This window comes from Notothenia rossii (assembly GCF_949606895.1).
Source record: "Notothenia rossii genome assembly, chromosome: 3".
Classification (NCBI taxonomy): Eukaryota; Metazoa; Chordata; class Actinopteri; order Perciformes; family Nototheniidae; genus Notothenia; species Notothenia rossii.
Window position 1 is genome coordinate 27,694,973 of NC_136901.1, and position 21,396 is coordinate 27,716,368.

The window sequence follows — 21,396 nt, forward strand, 5'->3', positions numbered from 1 at the left end:
CCACCTTTGGAGCAGTTGTATCAAACTAAGAGGTCATGATTGCGATTTCACCAAGGCGACAACCTTCTTCCAGCAGCACCCAATAAAAATTCAAAAGTGAGACGACGCCCATTTGTCAGATGTCAGAGAAATCCACGTTTGGAGCCAGAACAGCATGAGTTATGGAGGAGTTGTCAGCTCCGAACCAGCGTCCTGCGAAGGTCACACAGCAGCCAGATAAACACTGTAGTGACACTTAAATAAAGCTAAATCCAAACTGCTGCAAATAGCATAGCAACATCTCAAAATATCCGTATGTTTTAAGAATACCCTGCTGTACATCATGTGCCTGATATTTCACTGTCGTAATGGTTTATTTAGGAACTTCCTCCACTTAGTTACTACATGCTTTTAACTTCAGTTATTAATATATGATCAACCTAAGAGGTGCTAAACATTATTATGTAAGAGCAAAACATAGATGAGCCTATGAAATGTAAAATTAAATGAGACACCCAGTTCTTTCGAAGGCTTTGGCTGTACACAGTGTTACAATGAGGAGGATCTCAAAGTATCAATGATGACCACGTGAAGCATTTACTTTAAATCTCACAAACATTTTAATGCCGTGTGAATTTCAACTGGTCAGGATGCATCGCATAAAGTACTGCATTAAATGTTATGGTCACAAGGCTGAGAGGAAAACACACTGAAGGACCAGACTCTCAATCTGAAAGCAATGCACTATATCATGCTCTAAATAATAAAGTCAAATATGATACTGTTACACTATGAAGCTTCAGTCTGAAATATCATCAAATGGCACCAAGGCTGATGTAACATTTGACATGGTAGCTGTCTTAAAATGACATATTAACAATATTTTTCAAAACGTTTTATGTTCTCAGGAGTGTTTATTTCGTGTTTCAAGGTTTTGAAATGTCAAATTTGATGGCATTTCTTTAGAAATCAGAATATCCAAATGCTCTGAACAGGTTTTTTAAATTCAAACTGCATCCCTCCCCTTTCATTTGTTTCTCCTACAATGTTAATACATATCCATAATATAAGGCCTTAGAATATAAGCATAAACCCACCTTTTTGGGTGTTGCATCTAGATGCCTCCCCAATTGGTTGAACTCAAATGGTTTTTCAAGGGATTGGTGGTATCCACATTTTGTATTACATTCAGGCCTTCTTTGGACCAATGCAAACAAAAGCATGCTCATAGTGGCAATGCTAACATGCTTATACTTGGTAAGTGTATTTACTATGTTCACAATCTTAGTTTAAGCATGCTAACATGTTAATATCACCATAAACATATCAATAACATCCTCCTATCAGTCTGTGCTCAGTGCCGAGGGGTTTTAGGTTGTTACTTGACAATGCAAAGTAGATTTCCCCTTTGCGTGCCGACAGCTCCACTTCAGCAGTCTTAGAAATATTTCCGTTTCACCTGGAAAGAGCGAACGGCAAGCTCAAGCATGTTTACCAAGCCGTTCATGTTAACAGTGCTCTTCCTCTCCTCACAACTCGACCTCATACCCTTCTGAAATAGACAACAAAAAAATGACAAACATTACTAACAATATAGCATTGCAAGCAAAGAAAGATATGTGAGAAAGAAGTGTGACAAACATTTAATTTATGATTTCACTTTGCCTGCATAAAAATGTGAGTGTTTTCTGGCGGGAACAGTCTCACAGGGCAACAATAAACTGTCCAAAATAACTTTGTCTGCTACCTGATGCCAAATGGAAATAGTGAACGAGTAAACAAGGATCTATTTCTACAACCATTTATATCCGATGTATTTTCTACATTGATAGTGGATAGATATTTAAAACTGATGGCTGGGAATATAAAGCAAATTGAAATAAAGAAAGATCACGATGCAAACCCCATATAAAGACAATTTAAACAAAGATTGTACAAACTTCTTGGAGACAGAAAAACATATCTGGATCACACTGAATCCCAGTGTGACATGCCACACTCATCAGATTTCCAAATTCACAGCAAGCAGGTTATTCTGTGGGTCAGGAGACGGAAACATGGATCCAGTGACACAAATACGTAGAGGGACTCAAAGCCTGTAAACAAGTGTAGGCTGTCAAAGCTGCATTTGTGTCCTCTGTAAGCAGGAGGTGTTTGTGATCAGTTTGACTGTAGCAGGGAAGCATGCGTTTCACAACAAGGCTCTGCCACTGAAACCCACACTGTGCAGCTTGTGTTGACACTGAGAATTTAAAATACCTTCAGTAAAGTGCAGCTCAGATTCTTGAGTGAAAAAGCCTTGAGTACTTTTCCAGGAGGCAAGAAATATGTTGATGTGTCCCTCAGAAGAAGCCTTTGCTGCTTCTGCTGGGAGAAGTATTCAGATCCTGAAATACTCAAGTAAAACTCCTGCCTACAAAACATTACTACAGTAAAGGTGTTTATTTGGCTGTGGATGTTAAGGTTGAATAACTTGTGTCTCCTTGATACACCATTTGGTAGTATAATGCATAACACAGCAATGCATCTATATGATAACTTGTCTAAGCTTTGAAAACGCATAAAAAAGCTGAAAATGGCTATTTTCGCACTAATAAATGATTGAATAATTGTTTAGTCTATAAAATGTCAACGAATCTGAGTCCAAGGTGGGGGTCTTTAAAAGTTGTCAGTCCAAAATCAAGATATTTATTTAAAAATGTTAAATAAATACAAGCAAGCAGTTTCACCATTACCATTTACCACACTTATCCATTGGTTGCGTTGTTGCTCTAAAAAATGTTGTGTTCTATAGACCTTTTTGAATTCATTGTCAGGCTAATGTTATAGGTTTACCCTCCACAGACAGACCGTACTTTATACTTTTATGGGCCCCACAATGCCCCTTGTGTTGCTGCCTCACAGCAAGGGTTGGGTCAGGCAGGGTTGTGCAATTGCAACAAGTAAATAACCAATCACTGGTGCTTTGTCCCCTCACAATGACTGGGATGCATTTTGCACAAGATCATGTGCTTCTGTCATTTAACTACTGTAACCATGTGACCCTCTTCAATTGTCGGTGCTTGAATGACATGCCTGTTAAAACCTTTGCAATCAACATGTTACAGTATAACAATAGCTTACTTACTGTAAGCCTCAAACTGTGCATTTAAAAAAAGGTGACTGAAAAAGGTCACAAGCCCAAATATCCCACACAAGTGTCACAATGTTTAGTTTATCTGAATCTCATTTACCCGACAGATCACTATGGAGACCCCGCCATTAAAGACAGCGAGAAATATCACACACGCAGCTGATGTGCTTATGTAACAAACTGCTGCTGACACCAAACACTGTTTGCAGGAGCGGAGGGATCAATACAATATTGATGATAAGTTTCAGGACTCAAAAACAAACAGTGCCAGGAGTATTGAAACATCCCAGAATCTATAGATGGAAATGTTTGCAGAGACACTTTAATGGATAAAAAAAGGATCTGAAAAAGTTTGCTAGTTTTCCCTGTGAAGCTGACATTTATTTTGCCATACCAGGACAACATTGTCTCAATTTAGAAAGCCTGCATTGCACCACTGTTACCTACCAAACTCCAGAACATGCAGAGTAACGTCAATACAAATTTCATAAAGTATATGAAAATAAAGTTTACATGTTTGATGTCTAACAGTTTCCTTCAACAGAAGGTTCTATTAGCATTTTAAAAAAACACTATAGGGAATTCATCAAATATCTCAAATTACAAAATGGACCTTAAGGTGGGGTAGGTAATTTTTCAGCTCGAGTGCTACAATTTGAAAATACACAGCCTGAAAAAAAAAAAAAAATCAGCCACTTCCTTAAAGAGCCCCTCCTCCAACACACACGACCAATAAGGGCACGAGATAAGTTTGTGCACAGATGGAAGGCTGACAGGCCATTCAATCATTTTAACCGGCCCGGCCTTCTGTGCACAAACTTATCACGTGCCCTCATTGGTCATGTGCGCGTTTGTGTGTGGAGGAGGGGACCTGCTTCGCACAGGTTAAAGAATCAACACATGAACAATCCTTTTAATAATCTATAAAGGTGGTGCATTGAAAGGAAATGTTTTAGAAAGGGGTATAAAAATAAAAAATCACTAAAAACGTTTACACTAAACACACAGCTCCAAGTGAAAAAAAAGTGCATTTCTCTGACATTTAAGGCATCCACATAACCGTAGTGTGAGAAGCCCACACCACGACAGCAGCATCTTCACAAGACGATCAGCCCTAAAAAACATCCGCAGCCATAAATACAGCATTACACAACAACCTACATACAGTATGGCCCCCAAAGACTTAACTTCGGTCTCCTATTCATCGTGCCCAGGTGCGTTTACAGCTGCTGAACATACTCAGTGTATCTGGAAACACAGACCTTCAACAAAGTGGCTAGTGTCTTGCTCTAAAGTGTATCAACTATAGTGTATTGTACAAAAACACTAGAAAATATGACACCAATGGAGTATCATTTACATTTGGGCAGAAGTGCCTTTACCCACAGGAAACCCAATATATATATAGTTCAGCACTCCTCTACAATAGTGCCAGCCGAGGAGGAGTACAGTTTTTTCTTGACGAGCCGAAAGCCTGAACTCAGTTTGAGTACATGTCTGAAAGTCGGGGCAAAGCAGGTTCCCATGAACAGGAAGTCCCGCAGGCTGGGCCAGGCAGTGCCGTCCTGCTTGAACACAAGAGTCAGCTCAAAGGTGGGCACCACGGTGGCATCGTACACAATTCGCTCCAGCCGCTTGCAGCCCTTCTCCATGTCCAGGTGGACGTAGAGGACGCAACCCCGCAGGCCGCAGGGCTCGCAGGCCGCCAGCCGCAGCACCTCTCCAGCTATCCTCTGCGTCAGCTTCTCTGGTACCAGCACAGAGGAGCAGTGCAGGGTTGTCTTCTTGGCTCGGGACAGGCAGTTTTCAAACATTTTGGCCAGCTTTTGACAGGTTCTGTCTTCAGTGGCTTCTCCAGTCCTCTGGGGTTCAGCCAGGCAGTGATCCCAGAAGTCCAGTTCTAGGAGAACACCACAAGTTGAACAGTTAGGGACCAATGACAATGTCTTATTTAAGATAAACATGCAGGTAAATAAATGGCTTTTTTCAAGATCCCATCATGCACAAATTAAATTAGTCAAGCCACAAACCACTATTTTAATAATGGATGAATAAAAAGTCATTTATTTTTGCACAAATGAAAGAAATGTTGTGCATCTCAAAAATTGGAGCTATCACTCTTTTTCTCTCTCCATTTTATCATATTAAACTGGATATTTGGGGGCTTTGGACAGCCAAAAGATAATTTATAATATTTTGTAAACCAATGTTAAGAGACCAAATGAATAAATAATGATGGAAATTATTTAAATGTTCAATAATGGAAACAAATTATTTTCTTCTAACAAAACAAATATGGATTGTCAGATTTAATCTGATTTTGCATCCGCTCAATTTGAGTGTGTGTTTATGATGCAACACTCACAAAAGAAAAAGGATTAACAGTCAGACTGCTAATCTGTTCAAAGTTATAAAACATGCATCACAGCAGTCACCATATAGAAACTGCAATAAAAGAATGTAGCTTTTGACAGAAAAATGGTGTTTAATTCGATTTTTTCCCAGGTTGTTGTTGTAAAAGGGAGGCTGAAGGGATGACTTCATCCTCCCCTCCTCACCCCTCCCCTCGCTGCTGCAGCCATGCGCCACACACAGGGGTAAACAAGCACCCTGCTAGAACAATCCAGACACTAGCATACACAAAAAAAACAGAAAAAAGCTTACCTTTATCAATGCAAGCCTGGTCATATCTTCTCTCCACCAATTCTGAGATACAGTCGCTGCTTTTGGTCTTTAACGTGCTTGTGGCGACCATGGCGACAGTGTGCTGTTTTCCTGTGAAAATGTAGGAGTAGCAGCGTCAGTTTAACAGTGGAAGCAGGTTGTTCTAGCTCATTAATCCACAGCTGGCTCATTTAGCCACAATACAAAATAAAATGTGAACGCTTTTAACTTTCAAAATGTAACTTACCGCCCGCGCTAACACCAGGCTAACACCAGTTAACTACTTTAGCATTACATTTCGAGCTAACCGTTCATTTTCAAGAAAATTACATGACTTACCTTAAATATTATTTAGTGCAAATATAATTTAGTTCAGAAGGTTTCTCATAAATAAATTCACAAGCAGTGTTGCCCCCACATTGACACAAAAACACAGACCCACATTCACACTGAAGCTGACAAAACTTCTGAGGAATACTTATACCTTACTGCCAGTCAGCTGACCGAGGGTTGGACCAATCACAGCGCGCCTCTCGACGTAAAGGCATCTCTTCTCTGATTGGCGGAAAAATCTAATTTCAATAAATTAACTGTTGATTGTCCAATTCATGGGGGAAATAGTTGTTTTTAGGGAAAACGATAGATGCACGTTTTGAAGTATAAACCAATAACATATTAATATTTTTTATTAGATGTATATTTAGAAATTAGATTGAAAAAAGTGTGTTTTTTTCTGAAGGATGAAGAATCTAATTTGAATAACAATAAGGCTATCAGGAAACTACATATCTGTAGTATATTTGTCTATACCCCAGGCCACAAAGATTATTAGACCTTTGATTCTGAAGAATCGAGGCCAAAGAAAATGTTTAAAAATGTTGTGTCTCTCTATTTAGTCCAAAGACCTATGATGCACACACAGTTCATATTTATTTTATGTTTTAATTGTAGGAGAGGAAAATCGACATTTTCATTATGGCTGGATATCAGCAGTATTCACACATTGAAACCTGGTACTATCTTGGCATGAGAGGTTGAAGCATGAACAGTTTAGTGTTTGCTCTGACCCTCTGCAGCAAACTGAAGCATACTTACTTGTTACAAAAATACTCCAAAACTCAGATAATGACAGGCATGCAATAATGCACATAAAAAAAGTCCAAAATGTACATATGCAGCCAGTTTTACAGGAGGGAGCAGCTTTAAGAGCCCCCCTGTAATCTTACTGTGTGTGTATACGTGTATGTGTCTTTGTACATTTGGTAGGTAGCAGTGAGCACAGTTGTTCAGCCCATCAGGAGTTTATCCCTCATCATACTCTGTCTCAACAGAAATGTCCCCACAGTAACTGGATCTGCAGCTCTCAGACCAGCTGCTCTGCTGCTGGCTAAAGTAATGGAAATGTGGACTAGAGAGAGGGAGGGTGGGAGGTCACATGGGGAGAACTAGATATGACTCAGAAGAAGTCACATGCTTTAGCTAGTGTTACTGCCTTTGTGCATGCAGGCATACACAGTAAAGTGCTGCATAAGCAAAGCTTTGTTTAAGTTATCTGTAGGCTTTGATATTAGCAGGGGATAAATAGGAGCATTCATTTTGTTTGACACATTTATCATTCTGCGGGAATCTAAACAGGTTTTAATGTAAACATATTCATTTATCGTAAGAATTTAAATATGAAAAATGAAAAAGTTACCTGGAATATGTTGTCATGATTTGTCATCCCCTTTTCTTGTTACTAGTGCTTTCTTGTTTGTTTATTTATTCTTTTTCCCAAGTTTGATGATTTATTTTTCTAAGTGCTTGCATATTTGTAAAAATACATGAAAAAGTAATAATGAGAAAACACAAACACAAAGAAATTGACTTTTAATATTACAGTTTTGAAGACTTTCTGCTATCAAACCATCAATTTTTAAGTGATTTAGTAAGTGCACAGAATACCAAAAGTTCAAATTCTGATAGCTCTGAGCTCAGGACCCATATTGCATTTTCCTGACTGTCCACAAAGCTGAAACAGAGTTCAGAGTGTATCCTTCATGATCTTTGAATTCGTGAAATAATACTGCATCACAGCGCTCAGGAGACATAATGTGTTAACAGCGACTGTCAGATCCATCGAGTCGTTGGTGTCAGTGCTTAAGATGTTTCCCATGCCTCTTTGTCACATTCTGCATCTATTTTAACTTTGCTTTTGCATGTAAAGCCCCTTCTGGCTGTTGCTGCTCTGCTCCTGTCACACTGGCTGTATCTCAGCTGGATTTGAATAAAAGAAAATGAAATACTTGTCATGACTAGCATTTCAAGGACCTGGGAAGTAATGTGAAGCTCCTCTGCATATGACCTTCACCCCTGTGTTGGCACAGAGACACAACTAAACTCTGCTTGTGAATTTCTCACATGTGCCAACTCATGTTTCTCTTATTGAGGCATAAAGATGTAGCCTCCTGTTTCAGGTTACTGATCTCTCCATGAACCTTCTGTTATCCCCGTCAAGTCGCTCGGTGTCAGTATGCCAGGCTGGCACCACTCTCCCTTCAGTGAAACCTCCCTTTTGCTGAGTTGCACTTCTCTACCACAGGAGATAATCTGGTTGTTTGTGCAAGAGTATCCTACGTGCGTATCAGAGCCTTGAACAAGTAAAAAAGTTGGAAATGAAGTTAGAAAAAAGTAATGTAATATATTTTTATTTATTAGAGCCAGCACACGCAAAAATCCCTTATTCATAATTGATCATAATGGATCCTAAATTGCAAAATGGTGCATCTACTGTTACTTGATGTATGTTAACGTCTCTACAAAAACCCTGCTTATGTGCTTTAATGGAGCTTTGGTGCAATGATATCTTACATTAGGAATAATTTGACTTTCTATATGTAAGTGGTAGTTGAACACATTTGTTCTTTTGGCACAATGTAGCAGCATTATGCAGAAGAATGACTGAAGGCCACCTGACGCCAGTGTTTTTAAACACAAGGGCACTACTGAGAGACAGTCTTCTCTGAAAATACTTTTTAAAAAATTGACAAAAGAGAAAACTGGGGATACGCAGTAGCTTAACCATAATGCAAATGTTTCCTCTGGTTGTGTATGAATCTTGTAGATTTCCTGAATTTTAGCTATGTTAATGTTTTAATCTGTTGGCTATGTTTTGCTGTGCTGTAGATATTACAGATTTAGAGATATATTATGTGGAAATCACTCCCCACAGTACTTTCAAATCGATAACACTGTTTGCTAAGGCAATATGCAGCTCAGCAAGGCTCTTGACAGAAAAAGGCACTAGATTGAAATTAATTCCAATATTAATCTTTCATTTTCAGACACTTAGATCCACTTTACAGTTGAAAGATGAGTAGATATCTGACTTTAAAGGGGAGACTAAGCAGCGTGGAGTGAATCTGAAGGAGAGAGGCCTGGCATGAGTGTAACCTGTCCCTGCCACAGCTGTGTGTGATGGGTCGGTGCCCACCTGCCAAAGTCTCTGTCTCTGGAAATGTGCCCACAGTGGGAGCTGTCGGCCAGTCTCAGCTTACAAAGCCCATAGTCCTTATCACCTTGTGTGGAATCGATTCACAATGTGGGTCATACCTACAAAATGGCAGAACTCAATTGAATTTATACCGTGGCATTTAATTAGTTGCCTGAAAAATCACCATGTCCAGATGTGGTTTAGAGCCTATCTGTTATCCCTGGGTTACGAAGATCAAGCAGAGGGAGATTTTTACACCGGTTGCCTACATCTCACTCCTCTATCAACTCAACTCCCACAAGAGAGAGGGGCAGAAACATGGAGGCTCTTCGTGTTGACTGTCGGCCCCCTCTAGTGGAAAGTCACTGAAAGGACAATGGTGGTCCGCAGAGCCAAGTCACAAGCCTCAAGTCTTAACATTCAGGTCTCAAGTCACTGTGGGAATCAAAAAAGTCAAGACGAGGGCCCTGCTGTAAGTCAAGGTTAAGTTATCTGATTATCCATTAACTTAACTACTTTTATAATGCTGCTACTTGTTTATACGTGTAGCTATGTGCTTTTTTTTAACATGTGCTTTCCTCTTTATTAAATATGTCTACTCCTTTTATCTTTTAATCGTCCAAGCCTTTTATCCGTACGTTGTCATTGGCTGAAACAATGTACATTTCACCGCTGTTGGACAATTAAAGGGTTTCTGATTGTAAATTGCATGGAGGCAGCTATGTCACTTTTCTGCCACATACAGGTCAAAGAATACAGCTACTGAAGATACTGAAGCTTATTCAAGTTCATCGTATCTTATTAACGGTGAGATCCAGATAGGAAGCGTTGGGAGGGAGGGTCTTAAGTCTTTTAAGTGACAGGAACTTGGTGACAGGAAGCTGGCAGCCTACCCCTATTTGATCCTCTACCTGCAGGAAAACATGATAGGATGCACTTTCAAAGCATTGCATTTCATATCTGGAAGCTACAAACCTTGCTCTTGTGATTTATTGAGAAAATGTAAATGGAGAGCAACACATTCCAGCCAAAAAGCATTTCCAGTGTCTTTGTATACAACCCGTCTTTATATTTACATATAATAAAAAAAAAAGTAAATCACCATCAATACAAATCCTTCTGACAGCTGTGTACTTTAAAAAGCTTTCAGTAGAAAAAAACTGGTGAAATATTTAACATCTTAACTGATACATGAAAAGCAAAAATGAGCACCTAAAAAGAGCCTGTGCTTAGTGAAATTGACACAAAAACACATGATATCCTACAAAGCAGTCCAAGGCACATATGTGATAAGCAACAAGGGTAATTATAAAACGATGAAATCAACAGATTACTTACATCAAACATATGATGATCTGAGGTCAGTGCACTGTGCAGGAAGGTGTTTTGTGACAAACATATAGACAGAGATCTGCAGCTGTATTTGTCTTTGTCAACAGTATACTGAAATAAAGGGTGCTTTTATTTCTGTTCCACAGGCTGACAGTATTTAGCCTAGGTTATCAATATAAAGATTTGTGGAATAAAATATATTGTAATTGAAAATGGGTTCACTTACTCTGAAATGTATCAACACACCCTGATTTCAGCATACAGAATCATACATACTTTTTGCATGTTTTCACAAAATCACGAGAAAATTCAAAGAAATCAAATCAGATCATCATTGTGTGGGCGACAGGTGTGAGGCACACACTGTTCTTGATGTCCTCCTTTTTTATCTGGCAGCAGCTGAAACATACACAACAACAGAGGAAAGTGATGAGACAACAGCAGGATAAAACGGCATCTGTGTGATCAAAACTTCATCCAACTCCAGAAAGTATGAAAAACATGTGCATTTTTGTCAATCCAACACTAGGAGGCGGTGCTGCATTGACTGAGTACATGACTGTATGTCACCATGTAGCACATTGATGACTTTATTTACAATGAAAATAAAAACGTCATGTTCCCCTAGACAGGTGTCCCGCCTACAGAGAATGATTGACATCCTAACAGAAGACCCGCCTTAATGAGAGGACTGACGGATTGCATTTTCACATCAAAAGAGCCTGGTGATATATAAAAAAATCTAAAATCGATGTCTTTTGGGGAATTTTGCTTGTTTATTTAGATATTCATTGTACGTTGCTCTGTTTGATATTTCTGTTCACTGAACTGTTACCTGAGCAAAATTCTATAAAACTGTGACCCGAAATAAAGAATAATACAAAAAGAACATAAAAATGTAAATGATAGGTACTTTTTCGATTTAAATATATTGTAAAGCAGGTCAAGTTTTTAAAAAGTAAATGTGAATTGCCAACATTTACAGTCTTAAAAAAACCTGGCATTTAATGTTTTATTGTGACGTAAAAATGGCTGTTAATTTCTACTAAAAAACAACAACTTATAAAACAATCCTACTTGTTCCCGCTATCTAACTCAAAAAGTTATCTTACATTTTTCTGAAGCCAAACTGTACATCATTAAATAATTATATTACATTAAAGTTAGGACAGTTAGAGTAGAGATACTTTTTTTAAGTCAGTAAAAAAGCAGTTTTGGGAATGATGGAGCGTGGGATTGTGAGGTGTTTATCTGTGTGTAGTGCGGTATATGAGCAACAAGTTCTGCACTCAGATAAGAGTTTATAAAGCTAAAGAATCCAGTAATCTGTAGCAACATAAACACCGTCTTCCTCAGCAAAATTCCTAAAGCATGACTCTATTTCCTTCTGAAGCCCAAAGTCATTCCGGCCTGATTTTATTAGGGAAGAAATATAGGACAATTAGTAGATGTTCTATTATTTTCATGGTTGGGGTGAAGGGGTAGTGACTGTGTCTATAAACCACAGATGACACGTATGAGGACCACCCCAATAACAGACAAACACACACACACACGCAGCGTCTGGGCCACTCTGACATTTACCGAGCGCACAATAGCTCCTGTCCAAAATAATCTGTGTTTATGTTAGGAAGTCCCTATCTTTCAGGCCCTGCTGCTTGTTCGAGGGCGGGGGCACGAAATCACAGGAAACACCTTCTGTTGCCCAGCTAAGCCCCACAAGCCCATGCAGTACAATAAGATATTAAAAGCCTGTAACTTCCCTGAACGTCTGGAGGAACGGCTTCACCAAACTGATGGAAGAATGGACAAACAAAATGAACTCTCGCAGGACATAGACGGAAGCAGCTCACCATTCTCGACCCCGCCTGATGACTTCACTCCGAGGAGCATGACTCCATCTTTGGTGCTTTCCGGCCTGCTCTGGAAAGATGCGCTGTGAGGAGACCAAGGGATGGATGTTTTTTAACTTTTCAAATGCCCTTGCAAATAGAGTACAGAATTATATATTTAAATAAAGTATTAAACTCACTTCTCAGTTCCAGTATCAATAGTTTCTGTGAAAGAGAAGACAGGAAAATACGTTAAGAAACCCAAATAGTATTCAATATAAAAGATATCTTGCAATAAGTTGAATAATGTATGAATATAGGAACCTTTGTTTACATATCATTTGTTTAAGTTAGTCTATCACAGTGTTTTTAGAGTTCACTGTTTGTCCCTGTCGCCTAAAAAAAGACTCATCCCATAGTTAACCTAATAATGGTTTGGGTTTAAATAGTCATGTATGTAACTTAAGTTAATGTTCAGTGTTTTATGGAAAGTTTTAGACTGGTGTGATACGTGTTGTACTCTCACCTGTGTGATCGTGGATCTTCTTGCATTGGAACTTGAGGAGGATGAAAGCAGCAGCTGCGACCAGCAGGACGGGCAGCACGATCCACCAAAGCCTCTTGTCTGAGGGGGAAAGACACGATCATCAACATCAGTCTGATTTGAACATCTGAACAAAGGGCAGACCATTTTTTCAATTGGAACTTGTTAGTTTCTTTGCATATCTTTTGGCACAGTGTGTGGGGTATGACTTGGTATGAGTTAGGTAAGATGTGAGTACAGTACATTACCTGATTTTGTGGGTTCTTCAGGATGATCTTTGCCAGTTTGAGAACCTATCAAACAATGTGTATTTGAAGAAAAATAGTTGAGTTTTTGACAGGACTTCATATATTCACGGCTTCATTATGCAGTATGTTAGTACATTTAACTTACCTGCATCTTGACTTGTTTCATTTTTATGTCCTTGAATCATTGGAGGAGGTGAAAAAGTGTTTTGTACTATGGGATTGAAATTATTTGAAAGAAGCTATTCAAACACTAGTCAAGCAACAAGAAGAAGAAGAAGAACAACAACAACAACAACACCAACAAAGACAATAACACGTGATGTTATTTTGTTATATACATACCTTTTTTTGGTTTTTCAGTGCTTTCATCTGATCCTTTAAATACATTTAAATACTGATTAAAGACTACTTTCATATACAGAATCAACCCAGCATTGTCACACCAGAATATGTATTTTAAATAATTGATATAAATATATTTATAATATCAGTTATTAAGGTTTACAACATTTAATAATTTATCTGAAAAGCTGGCTCATTACTGATGATGTATCTGCTCTGAATTTCTTCTCACCTGGATTCTCAATGGCCGTGTTGGGTTTTACTGATCTCGGTTGCAAAGAGTTATCTGAAATCATTCATATAAACTGATTTAGAGCTCAATATTATACCAAAACCCTTTCAAAAATAGAATAACAAACAAAGAAAAACGTACTTCCAATTTCAGTCTCGTTGAAATTGACAGCAAGACTGGTGTTCACCTTCTTGTCTGTAGATGTTGCTGCAGGTGTAGCAGTCGTATGTGCTTGGGTCGTAACATTGGCTTTACCATGGGCAAAATAAAAAAAGAGAAATTAAAGACCTTCCATTTATTTATCGACTTAAGATATATGCACACTCACTCTCATCAGGACTTTTGGTGGTGGTATCATTAGGGGCAGTGGTAGATACAAGGGCTGCTGCTGCTGGTGATATTGATGCTGTTGCTATAGGTGATGCTGTTGATGCTGGTGTTACTGGTGATGCTGTTGATGCTGGTGCTACTGGTGATGCTGTTGATGCTGGTGCTACTGGTGATGCTGGTGATGGTGGTGATGCTGTTGATGCTGGTGGTGCTGGTGATGCTGTTGATGCTGGTGCTACTGGTGATGGTGTTGATGGTGTTGATGCTGTTGATGCTGTTGGTGCTGGTGATGGTGTTGTCGGTGTTGCTTGTGATGCTGTTGTTGTTGCTTTGGTTGCAGCTGTTGTTAATATGCAAAAGAGAGATAGATTTGGCATATGAAAGATTGCACAAGATGTTCAGAAAAATCAAGGAAAGAAAAGATGCAAAAAAGTCAAATTGCAATTAGCTTTACAAGTCAAACAAATGACAAAAAACTACTTTATTTTTGGCGGAAAGTTGGATGAGAAGATCAATAACACTTAGCACATGTTCGTTAAATGTAATGCCAGTTAGCTTAGCTTAGCAAAAAGATAGGAAGTGGGGAAACAGCTAGACCGAGTCTGACCACAGGTAAGAAAATCCACCAACCAACAAGCAAACTATTTATCATGTTAAATATTAAAGGTTATACTGGTTTTTTCTGTCCCCCAATAAATGCAGTTGCCAGCCAACCAGAAACGTGTAGAAGTTACTGCTCCTGACTAAGAAATTGTCCAGTAAACCCTGCAAAATGGCCCATTTGAATTGATACATTATGTCTTTTGTACAAATGAAAACACATGTAAATAATCAACCCAGTCTCATGGCATTTCGTGTTATAGTCGTAAAATTAATTTAATCTATTGATTCGTGTCACACAGAACGATTTTAAAATCAATGTATTTCTATTGGTAGTATGTTTCGTGATTGCACCACGTCTTTTTGTCCAGTCGGGTCGTGGAAGACCGGAAGCTGTGTGGTTCATACAAATATTTTCTTACTCAATATCTTACCCTAAGCCTAACCCTTTTATTTTAAATAGTATAATGTTGGAGTTTTTGTTGCCGTCCGCGTGGAAAAGAAATGGGGCTCAGAGCCTCAGAATACTGAAATCTGTATTTTTTAAATCTTTTTGTCCTTCTAATGTGTTATTATTTGATGCAGGCACGAAACATACCAATAGAAATACATAATCGTTCTGTATCAGAATACTGAAATCTGTACTTTTTCAAATCAATTTTTCTTTCTAATTTGTTATTATTTACATTGCTTTTAAAATCATTCTGTGTGACACGAAAAAAACGGGGAAATCGTGTTGGTGAACACGAATCAATAGGATAATTTCGTGACTACAACACAAAATGCCGTGAGACTGTGTTGAAATAATTGATCTACGAAGGTGCTGCTAGACAGAGTTTTTCAACTTGGAACCTTTCCATGCTAGTTTCACCCTGATTCCAACAATCTACTGACTATTCAAACACGCATTTTTTTTCACAGCATGATTACATAGAAAATCTATTTAAACATGTGAATGGATTGCTTATATTTTGTGCTGGGCAACACAAATGACGGGACATGAAAACCTTATCAGCGTTGAGTTTATCTTGATGTCACTGACATTGAGAATCAAGAAAGGAGAAAAAAGGCTATTGTAGTCCTCCAGGGGTAACTGGAGCTCTACGATGGTCACCATATTTGCACAAAGAGTGGGCCAAAAAGAAGATTTGGAAAAAATAACACAAGCAGGGTGGACCATCTGGTAAGTGCTCAAAGTGAGTCACTTGAATCCAGCTAACGGTTGGACTTTACAATGAACCACGTTAGCACTAGCATTAACCTAATTTAGCACAACCAATGGTTTTCCCAGCATTGTCTTACTCTCCACCAGAGGTTTCCAAGTGTAAAACTATTCGTTGACAGCTTTACATCTGCTGTTGTTGTTTGACTCACCCCTGTTGATGAAACTGTAAAGAAGAAACAGAACTTATTTATTTTAGGTGAATTCAGTGACCAAAAGCTATTGTCCAGCATGGTGACTATGATTTATATGCTGACTGTCTGGAGTCAGAGCGGGATAATAAAATATAATGTGCTATCTAGGAATTCACAATGCTCCATTTCGTAGGCAACAGAATCAGTTTGTCTACGCAAAACATTTCCTCAGACAGATTCTCTATTTTAAGTTCACGCTTGCATATTCGCATCATTCCTGTTTGGCAAGGCTTTAAAGCCCGGCGTCTGAGACAAAGGCGTGCGAGCTCCAAGTGTCAGAGTAGAAGTCAACGGTGGAGGTCGTGGAGTGTTGAGGTGGATATCCTCTGCTTGAAGCCCTGCAGCAGTGTGAAGCTGCATCCTGTCCCAGACATACTATTGGCACCCTCTGACCTCAGCAGCCAAGCATCCTGTCTTCATTGCTGTCAGTTAGGATCCCACTCAACATATTCCTCACCAGAGTACTCACTGAAGCCAAGTCAACTCCTCAAATCTCTATGTCATTGAAGTTATTTTGGGATAAGTCCAAGGGAAGTTCCAGTCCTCTTAAAACAAGGCTCCAAGTTTCACATATTCTAGAGCTAGTCTACCTATTTGAGACAAAGTGATACTTCAAGTATTTTGTATCAGGTGTCAAGTAAAGTCTCCATTCTGTTGGTATTTTGGAGCTAGTCTCAACACCTCAAAGTCGTTTGAGACAAGTCCAAGTCAAACCTTTGTAGTTTTTTTGGATCATGTGTCAATTATCAATTTTCAAGTGGTGGAGTTCTATGCCATTACACACAAGTATCAACCATTTGGAGTCAAGAAAAGTCAAGAAAAGTCCTTTAAGTGGAGTCTCGAGTTAGGTCTCCAGTATTTTGGAGCCTGTCTTAGGCGTTAAATCCTTTACGAAATTTGACTTGTAGCAAATCTTAAATCAATGACAAATACTGTAAGTCATTTGAGACAAGTTCAAGTCAACTTAAGTCTCAAGTATTAGTTGAAAATGTCAATTAAAGCTCTGAAAGTTGTGTGGAAAGAAAACCTCTGCTGCCGTGCAGGCTGTTGGGCGAGGGTGTTTCCTCCAGATGTTTACCACTAAACGCTGGAAGTAGATTTGTTTCCAGTTGGGACACTTGGGTCTCAGGACAAAGATCTGTTGTCTCTGTGAGAGAGGGGGCGCTTCGGTTCCCATTGCCTATCTGCCCGGCGCAGCACAGATAAAAGGTCTTTTGGCTCAGTACAGGGAAAACAAACAAATCCTGAGCCACCCTCTTTTTCCCTCTCCATCAAACATGAGACACACACTTGTAACTTTTGCTCCTTAAATTTAGACTTGTGCTTGATATCTAATGCTTCTAATTTAAAAAAAATCTACCTTTCCTTTTGCTTTTTTCGTACTTGTTAGTACAAAGCACAACCAAGGGCTCACACACACATACACACAATGCTTATCTCACACTGAATGAACGGAAACACACGGAGTGGATGTCTCTGAGGTACCGTTCAGAGTGTCTTCTGAACAACACTGGGATACTAATCTTTGCAAAACAAAACTCGAGCAAATACGTTTGACAGTTTAGCCCAGGTGTGGAAATGTTTTGACACCATTAAATAAGAAACACATCAGTAATAAGGATTTTTTACCTTCTGCACTCACACAGCACAGAACAAGACTGAAGCTATCTTAGACTTTAAGGGCCCTCAGCTCTGATTTTGTTAAATCTAAGACTAATCCAACAGCATGTATCCCAGCCACAAGTGTTTCCTACCTGTTGTAAAGACATGGACAGACACGAGCAGCAGCAGGACGAGAACCCTGATGGTCTTCATGGTGACTCTGCGTAAACTCCTTCGACTTCTTCTTCCTCAGACTCCAACTGAGCGGAGAGTGGAAAAGGTGCTGTGGCGCTTCGCTGCTGAGGCTTTTTTCAGCACTTCCTTTAGATAAAGGAGGGGAGGAAATACATCGGCTTCCCTTCCTGACGTAAAACTGGGCGGATGTGGAGACCAGCCCAGAGCAGCCAGCGGGTACGAATGACCATTTAATCTCACATTTAACAAATGTTTTTCGAATGCATCGTCAACTCCTATCACTTATTTTTTCCTGTCCTGACACCACTTACCAGTTGGGAGGGGACAGGGCTGGTGAAAGGTAGAGGAAGCCAGCTTAGCTTTATATAAACACTGTGGAATCCAAGAATTCTATGTAATTAATTATAAGATGAAGTACTTTGGAAAAGGATATTAAGAAACAGAAAGACACAGCGACACACTTTTTAAGATATTTTCCAACTGTCACATGCATTCATCAACAAAACATATTAGCAACACTTAGATAGCCTTAATGTTAAACGCTCTCTCTAAATTGAATAACCTGTAAATATAGTATCCATAACACATTTCCACTTTATTTTTTTCGAAATAAAATGCTTATTTTAAGACCTGTATTGCTTAATCCCATCACTTTTCTATACTCTTTCTGTCATGCTCTTGAATCAGTTTTTTTTAAATGGTCTAATTATTACTATTAAATGTGTTATCAAATCAGGCCAATACGGAATAACTGTCGTTGATGGAAAACAAGATCTTAATGGGCTATTGCTGGTTAAAGTGGACCGATCATGCTATATTTGAATAATATTGTAGCGACCCTGCAGTGCTGAACTGGGAGAGACTCACAAGGGGATTGTTGGGGGGAAGACGTTGCCCTAGTTAGCCGGATAGGGCGGGGAGAAAAAGGGGGTGGGGTTTACAAGTGACCGGAAGAGCTCAAGCTACGGCGGGAGAGCTAGTGAGGGATCCTGAGAGAGCTAAGAGACAATACCGCTACCTATCTTTGTTGTTTTGGGCAGTCTTCCAACCCCGGGGTTTAGTCTGTTTGTAGGGTAATAAAACCCGGATAAATTACAGCCATCGTGTCCTCCTCATTTAAGTAGTTAGCCACCCGTGCGGCGGAGCCGCGAACGCTACATTGGTGTCAGAAGTGGGATCTCCCCAGCCCCCAGTCCCCGCACTACAGTTGGCTAACTACGCTAGCATCGCTAGCCACCGCCGGAGGACCGAAATGGCTGAACACGGTGAGAACACGGACTTATATGCCCCATACACCCCCCCAGAAACACCACGGAGGAAGCCAACCAGCGATGCACAGGTGGTAAGGAGAAAGGAAAAAAAAACAACCTACTCACCCCTTGCTACACTGCTGACGGACCTTCCGGAGGAAATAAAAGGAAGTCCGGTTAAGTTTGCTGCAGCCACCGGATTGCTGACTGAAAGAGCAGATGTAAATAAAGACACGTGTGGACCGGCTCCGGTGGATGCCCAACCAAAATCTATCCCGGAGTTGGAGAGAGACATAACGGCAAGTAAATGGGGTGGCCAACAAAAATCTATCCCGGAGTTGGAGAGAGACATAACGGCAGGGAAATGGGGTGGCCAACCAAAATCTATCCCTGAGTTGGAGAAAGACATTACAGAAAGTCTAGAGGAACGTTTTATTCAGAAAATGAGCATTGCAATGGAGCGTGCTTTGGGAAATGTTCTCAATAACTCAAAAAGTGACATTAAATCCATGAGGGGAGGGGAAGCACAAGATGTTGGGGCTAAACCTCATGAGCCCTATTGCAATGTAAATTCTAACCATGCTACTGACAATGCCAGTGTGAGCTCCGAACCTGCTAACGTTAAGGATGCTCATATCACTGTTGATGTCCCATGCCCAACAACAACCCCCCACCCAAGTACATGCCCCAAAGCAAATACCTACACCGCCAATGGACTCGGCCAAGGTAGCTCCCTGACTGCGGGCTCGGCTAGTCCCTCTACTACCAATAGCCAAACCAGCGATGTGGTAGCTGCTCTGACCACCGCCCTCACCACGGCATTGATGAATGTGCAGGGACCGACACCTTTCCCCAGGGAAGGCCAGCTAAAGGTCGGACGCTATGATGGGCTCACTTCATGGGAAACGTACTGGGCCCAGTTCAACCTCCTAGCGACTGCGAATGGCTGGTCCCCTGCAAAGAGAGCAGTCCATTTAATATCCGCCCTGGAGGGTGAAGCTAGAAAAGTACTACTTGATGTGACTGCTGCTGATCTTGAGAACCCACTAGCTATTTCCAGAGCACTGGAGAGACGTTTTGGAAACACTGCCCCTGCAGTTGTGATGCGGCAGAGGTTTAATGAGCGGATGCGGGGTCCTGGAGAGAAGCTAGGAGTTTTTGCAGCGGAACTGCGCTACCTGGCTCAAAGAGGATTCCCCGATTTCGATGATGCAACCCGCTTGGTGCTAACGAAGGAGGCATTCATCCGTGGCCTGCAGCCCATCCCATTACGGCAGCAAGTCCGGCTCGCAGACCCACAGACCTTGGGAGCAGCTCTAGAGAAAGCACTGGTGGTGGAGGACATCTTCCTGGAGGGTTTTGAAAATGGCTCCACGCAGACATTGACACGACCTAAGGCTCAAACGTATAAGCCTCCTAGACCCAACCCTCCTCCGCTCGGCACAGAGAGCCCACCGTTGCCCCCAGAGGGTCGACAGAGTCAAGCCTGCTATAATTGCCACCAAAAAGGCCATACATGGCGCTTTTGTCCAGCTCCTGTCACCGCTCCGGAGGGTTCAGCGCCGGGAAACGGGCGGGGCTCGGTGTAGAGGGGAGTCGACCGAGCCAACCCTTGCCCCCCAGAGACTGTGACACTCAACCGGTGATTAGAATACTCCACCTCCCCTCTGCTCACGCCCTTTGCTCCCTTGACACCTTCCCCACAGACTGCTGCAGAATACCTGTACTGGTCAATGGTCAAGGGACCCATGCCCTGCTGGACTCAGGCTCCACTGCAACTGTTCTACACCCGGATCTCCTGCCAGCCGGAACTCAACCCCAAGCCACCGAGGTCCCTCTCATTACCATCACCGGGGGAGAGGCTCCCATGCTGGGGAGGTGTGAAGCACACATCCAAGTAGGAGCATATTCAGTGCGGCAACCGGTCTGGGTTGCAAAACTCAGAGAGAACTGTGTGATTGGACAAGACTTTCTGTTTAGGGCAAGAGCAACATTGGATTTTAACGCACAAGCTATTACCTTTCCAGGCGGGGAGTCTATCCCCTTCCTCAAGGAGGGCGCCGGGGACGTTGTAGTGCAGGGAGACCCACCAGGTTGGCTGGATCCTCCACAGTGGGGGCCCCCTTTCGCAGAGAGCCCTATTCCCCCACTGGATGAAAACCACCCACCATCAGACTCGGTGGTACACGGCCAGCCACCGGTACCGGCCATTGTACAGACCGCAA

General features: G+C 40.9%; 2 protein-coding genes across 4 annotated transcripts; both read right to left on the reverse strand.

The window, feature by feature from the left end:
* Window positions 1-1,882: 1,882 nt before the first annotated feature.
* Window positions 1,883-6,248, reverse strand: LOC307033505 (DNA damage-inducible transcript 4-like protein). The gene is made up of 3 exons (XM_079672003.1): window positions 6,116-6,248; window positions 5,777-5,887; window positions 1,883-5,012 (listed from the first exon to the last, which is right to left on the reverse strand). Exons 2-3 carry the CDS (start codon window positions 5,865-5,867, stop codon window positions 4,522-4,524), a joined length of 582 nt encoding a protein of 193 aa, XP_079528129.1. The 5' UTR covers window positions 5,868-5,887; window positions 6,116-6,248; the 3' UTR covers window positions 1,883-4,521.
* A 3,972-nt stretch (window positions 6,249-10,220) lies between these two features.
* On the reverse strand, window positions 10,221-18,145 carry LOC307031908 (uncharacterized protein). 3 transcript variants are annotated; one of them, XM_079669487.1, is made up of 11 exons: window positions 17,879-18,145; window positions 14,107-14,448; window positions 13,920-14,027; window positions 13,779-13,832; window positions 13,547-13,579; window positions 13,350-13,379; window positions 13,205-13,249; window positions 12,939-13,037; window positions 12,611-12,637; window positions 12,434-12,526; window positions 10,221-10,979 (listed from the first exon to the last, which is right to left on the reverse strand). In XM_079669487.1, the coding sequence occupies exons 1-11, from the start codon at window positions 17,937-17,939 to the stop codon at window positions 10,966-10,968; spliced, it is 906 nt and encodes a 301-aa protein (XP_079525613.1). In that variant the 5' UTR covers window positions 17,940-18,145; the 3' UTR covers window positions 10,221-10,965. The 3 variants fall into 3 exon arrangements, with proteins under 3 accessions (XP_079525613.1, XP_079525611.1, XP_079525612.1); XM_079669485.1 differs by having other exon boundaries at window positions 13,350-13,415; window positions 17,879-18,136; XM_079669486.1 differs by having other exon boundaries at window positions 12,434-12,516; window positions 12,613-12,637; window positions 13,350-13,415; window positions 17,879-18,125.
* Window positions 18,146-21,396: the final 3,251 nt, after the last annotated feature.